This window comes from Rutidosis leptorrhynchoides, chromosome 2 (genome assembly GCF_046630445.1).
Source record: "Rutidosis leptorrhynchoides isolate AG116_Rl617_1_P2 chromosome 2, CSIRO_AGI_Rlap_v1, whole genome shotgun sequence".
NCBI lineage: Eukaryota > Viridiplantae > Streptophyta > Magnoliopsida > Asterales > Asteraceae > Rutidosis > Rutidosis leptorrhynchoides.
In genome coordinates this window covers 126,656,762-126,662,146 of record NC_092334.1, presented here as the reverse complement: position 1 = coordinate 126,662,146, position 5,385 = coordinate 126,656,762, and the positions used below count along the sequence as shown (strand labels likewise).

The 5,385-nt window shown below is 36.0% G+C and overlaps 1 protein-coding gene across 1 annotated transcript; it reads left to right on the top strand.

Moving 5' to 3' along the window:
* Positions 1-1,381: 1,381 nt before the first annotated feature.
* Positions 1,382-2,872, top strand: LOC139888250 (uncharacterized). Its single transcript, XM_071871273.1, has 3 exons — positions 1,382-1,873; positions 2,077-2,609; positions 2,668-2,872. The coding sequence occupies exons 1-3, from the start codon at positions 1,382-1,384 to the stop codon at positions 2,870-2,872; spliced, it is 1,230 nt and encodes a 409-aa protein (XP_071727374.1).
* Positions 2,873-5,385: the final 2,513 nt, after the last annotated feature.

The following is a 5,385-nucleotide window of genomic DNA, read 5'->3' as shown; positions in this document are numbered from 1 at the left end:
AACACTTTTATAAGTTAAAAACATCAAGAACAAAGAATCTAGTGATTTTAGAAAGTTACCCAAATGCAATAAAGTTGGTATGGATTCGAAGAGGAAGTTGCAAGGATTCCAAATATGCAATTTGTTTTGAAGAACACTTGCTAGATTTAAAATGGATGACGATTCTTTGATTGAGGGTTTGAGAGTAAAAAGTTGAAGTATTAAAAGAGAGAAGGAGGGAATGAATGGATGAGAGTGAGGTTGACCACTTTGACCTAGTCAAAACTTTGGTCATTTGGCAACTTTAGTCCCTCGAGTTTAAAAGCAGGTGTGTGAATTACCTAAACGAGATAATTTAAAACGCGTATTAACGGAAGATGTTATAATTATATAACAGACTTTAAATAATTAAACGTAAAGTAAACAGAAAAAGGCGGGATGTTACAGTATAATGGAGTTTAAGTTTGCTTCATGGAACATAAGAGGAATGAATACTGAGAATAAAAAAGATGAATTAAAGTTGTTTATTAAGAATGAGAAATTGCTGTTATGTGGTGTTGTGGAGACTAGGTTAAAACAGAATAAGATTGATGAGGTATGCTCTAAAGTTTCTAAAAAATGGCATTGGATTTCTAATGGGCAGTATAGTCCTTTTAGTTGTAGAATTGTGGTGAGTTGGAATCCTGATTTGCTGAATGTTATGGTTATTCATATGGATAAGCAAGTGATTTTATGCCAAGTGGTTCCATGTGACCAGAAAATCAAATTCTTTTGTAGTTTTGTATATGCTTGTAATTCTGGGAGAGATAGGTAGTTACTTTGGGAAGAATTAGCTGTGAAAAATAATTTTATTGGGAAACAACCTTGGGTATTGATAGGTGATTTTAATGTTACAAGAAAGCTTAGTGAACACTCATCTGGTGGATCTTTTGTTACTAGAGATATGCAAGATTTTATTGATTGTATTAATTTGATTGAAGTGGAGGACCTTGGTAGTTCTGGATTTCACTATACATGGACTAAATCATTGAAGAACCCTAAGTGTGGTGTCTTGAAAAAGTTGGACAGGATTCTTACCAATGATGAGTTTTTGATGCAATACTCTACTGCTTATGGGGGTTTTTTTTGCCTTATTTGATTTCTGATCATAGTCAAGTTATAGTGGGCTTGCCTAATGAGATAAATCTCAAGCCTAGAGCTTTCAGATTCATGAACTATGTTGCTGATAAGGAGGGGTTTTTTTTTACCAATTGTTGAGCAGGAATGAGCTAAGCAAATTAGTGGTCATTCAATGTTCACTGTGGTTAAAAGATTAAAAGGTCTTAAGAGAGAATTGAATAAGCTTAATTAGAGTTATGGTAATGTTTTCTCAAAGGTAAAAGTTATTAGTGATAAATTGAAGATGGCTCAAAAGGATATTGATAATGATCCTTATGACCATCAATTGAGAGTGTATGCTGCTGTGCTGTTGCAAGAGTATGAAGATGCTAAAAGAGATGAGCTGAGCATTTTGCAACAACAAGCTAAAATTAGGTGGTTAACAGATGGAGATAAAAGTACTAGTTATTTTCATGGTATTTTAAGGAGTAGAAAGCATAAAAGTATGGTGGAGAGTATATGTGATGAACATGGTACAAGATTATATGGAGATGAAGTGGCCCAACAATTTGTTAATCATTTTCAGAATTTTTTAGGGAGTACTGATAATGTTATCTCTTTAAATGAAGTTGGTGATATCTTTACCAATAAGCTTTCAAGATCTGTTGCAGATAAGATGGTCATGGAGGTTACTGATAATGAAATAAAGGATGCAATGTTTAGTATTGATAGTACTAAAGCTGCAGGTCCTGATGGCTATTCTTCTCATTTTTCAAGAAAGCATGGGAATTGGTTGGTAAGGATGTATGTATGGCTATAAAGGATTTCTTTAGAAATGGGAAATTGCTTGGTGAAGTTAATGCAACCCTAATTGCTCTTGTCCCAAAGATAGATACCCCCAATAGAGTGTCTAATTTTTGCCCTATTGCTTGTTGCAATGTGATATATAAGTGCATTAGTAAAGTGATAACTAATAGGATTAAATATGGGCTTAATCAGATTGTGAGTATTAATCAAAGTGCTTTTGTGCCTGGTAGACATATTCAAGATAATATCCTGGTAACCCAAGAATTATTAAAGTGTTATAATAGAGCTAGTGGGCCACAGAGGTGTGCACTTAAGATTGACTTGCAAAAAGCTTATGATACTGTGAATTGGAGCTTTCTAGAGATGGCATTGAAGGGTTTTGGCTTCCACCCTTTGATAATTAAATGGATTATGGCAGGTGTCACAACTGCTAGATTTTCTATCTGTGTAAATGAGGTGGCACATGGTTATTTTAAAAGTGGAAGGGGTTTGAGGCAAGGGGATCCTATATCTCCATATTTGTTTACTATTGTGATGGAGGTTCTAAACTTGATCTTGGTAAAGGAAATTAGGAATAGTAAGGAATTCCAATTTCATTTTGGATGTAAGAGATTGAAGTTATCACATGTCGGTTTTGCAGATGACCTTTTGGTCCTTTGTCATGGAGACTTAAATTCTGTGAAGGTGGTTAAAAAGGCTTTAGATGTGTTTAGTAGTGTTTCTGGGTTATTGCCCAATTTGAATAAGAGCATTGTCTTCTTTGGTTCCTTTACTTGCCAAAAGATTGGGTGTTATTGATTGTAAAGGTCTTGTGGATAAAGTGAGAGCTAAAGTTGGCAGTTGGAGAAATAAAAAGCTATCTTATGCAGGTAGGCTGCAACTTATAGCTTCTGTGCTCTCCTCAATGCAAATATACTGGGCTTCAGTCTATATGCTTCCATGTTGTGTAATTGCAGAGATTGAGAAAGTGTTGAAAAGTTTCTTGTAGAGTAAAGGTGAGTGTTCTAGAGGTAAGGCTAAAGTTGCATGAAAAATATTTGTCTTCCTAAAGACCAAGAGGGATTATGGATTAAACCATTGAAGCAATGGAATGAGATATTATTGGTTAAGCAATTGTGGAAAATTATTGAGAATGATGATTCTTTGTGGGCCAAGTGGGCTAATGTTGTAAAATTAAAAGGGAGAAGCATTTGGGAGGTAAAGCATGAGAATTCTGATAGTTGGGGCTGGCGACAGTTACTGTTACTTAGAGAAAGAATCAAACCTCATGTTTTTCATGATGAAGGTAATGGGCAAAGGACATCTGCTTGGTTTAATGTTTGGAGTTCTACTGGAGCATTGGATCAGATTGTGTCAAGGAGGGATAGATACCAAGCTAGGTTAAATGATTCAGTGAAGGTTGCTAATATTATTCAGGATAATAGATGGGTGTGGCCTGATGAATGGCAGGTTAAATACCCCGTTCTTTATAATATTGTTATGCCTACTTTGAATGATAAAATGGATAAAGTGGTTTGGATTGACAATAATAGTAAAAAGTGGGCTTATAGTACAGGGCAAGTTTGGAAAGATCTCAGGTTGGATAAACCTAAAGTTGATTGGTATCATGTGATTTGGTTTCCCCAGGCTACTCTTAAACATGCAATTATGTTGTGGATTACTGTTCAGGGTAGGCTTATGACTCAAGATAAACTTCAAAAATGGTACCCTAATTTGTAGTTAAAGTGTGCTTTATGTGATCAGTGTTTGGATTCACAAGAGCATTTGTTTTTTCAACGTGTATATTCATATAGTGTTTGGAAGAAAGTGAAGAGGATGTTTGTTAGTCCCTTTTAGAGGTGTCGATCGGTTTATATTTAGTGTTTATGGGTTTCGGTAGTGAAGATTTGCAATAACTAGCATGAGATATAATTGAGAGAATAATATAAAGTTTACACACACTAGTTAACTCAACTAAAGATAAAATGGGTGGGAGGTTACTTTATATACTAGCAACCTCCTTTAGTTACAAGGGTGGTAATTAAACATAATTACCATGGTAAAATAGCTAGTTAACTATTACATAGTTACTATTACATTAATACTAACTAAAACCACATGCCACATATAATAGACAATATTCATTGTCAACAATCTCCCCCTTGGCATGGGGTTTTCAAAACAGTGTTGATTGTTAACAGTCTTCTCCTTGATTGTCAAACATTAGTCCTTTGCATGGGGTTTTTAACAGATGTAACCCTCCCTTGATCATTCTCTTGTAGTTTCTTGTGCAGCCTTCTTCTGGGCGTTGATTTCGGTTTGAAGTTATGAAGCTTTTGATGCTATCAGCTTTGAACACGAACTTTCACATAGGATGAACTGATTTAGGAGTGTTATGATTGATTTGTTTTGTCTTCCTCTTTGGTTCGGGCTATGAGGTCTTGATCTTTGACTTTCGACCATCTTCGTGAATTGAAAGTAGCTTGAATTGATCTTGTGTAAACCTCTTTTGCTCCCCCTCAAATGTTGATTCATTTTTTTCATGATCGTGATTGGTTTGTTTTTGACTCGTGTTTCATTCTCCCCGCATAATGAATATGGTGTACCGTGTTCATCACGTGTAGCATGAATATGGCATCCCGTGTTCATTGCAAAATAGTAGAGAGAGCATATATGATTATCATTAGAGATGGAATGTGTACCTGCTAAGAAGAGACAAATAGGTTAAGGTAAAATTTGATCCTCAGGGAAAGCCAGATCTTTCAGAAACCGTTTTTGGATTTGTAAAAATCAAGCTAGTTGTTATACTAGACATGTTTAAATCAGGCATGCTAGTTTTTACACTAGACAAGTTTTCTGAAGCCAAAACTGTTTCCGGATTTGGGGACCTCACCGGTATTGGTAGGTCCAAGTTTAACCTCGGTGGATGTTGAGGATGACTGGTCACAGAAGTTCCAGTCGGCGTTAGAAAGCTATCCACCTCCATGATTAAAGTATCATGGAACTTTTGTTCGACTATTCCACTCTTAGTTATACCAAGTCTTCCAACTGTACCTAACACCGCATTGGTGTCGGTCAAAATCAATGTAATGTAGGAAGATGTTACATCGCGTCCTGAAGTCATTGATATGTCATGAGGTGACACATCTCTTTCAGTTGTTGCACTCTCTAAGGAGTGTGTGTAGTCAGGCTTAAATGCTGACTGATCGTTGTTGGGTCATTCCACATTTGAGGCAGTCATCTAGACACATCCTCGTGAGGCAGTCACTAGGATACATCCTTCGTCATTTGATGACTATTTTGTTTGAGGCATTCATCTAGACACATCCTCCTGAGGCAGTCACTAGGACACATCCTCTGTCATTACTGACATTTGAATCTTTAAACTTCCCCTTGATTGTTGCACGTTTTAGCTTTGGTTTCTTGGGAGAGTTATGTGTGAAAATATGAGTTTTACACTGTTATTTGTGCAAAAGCCATTTTGATGTTTAACACCACTTTGAAGTGTGTTTGACACCACTT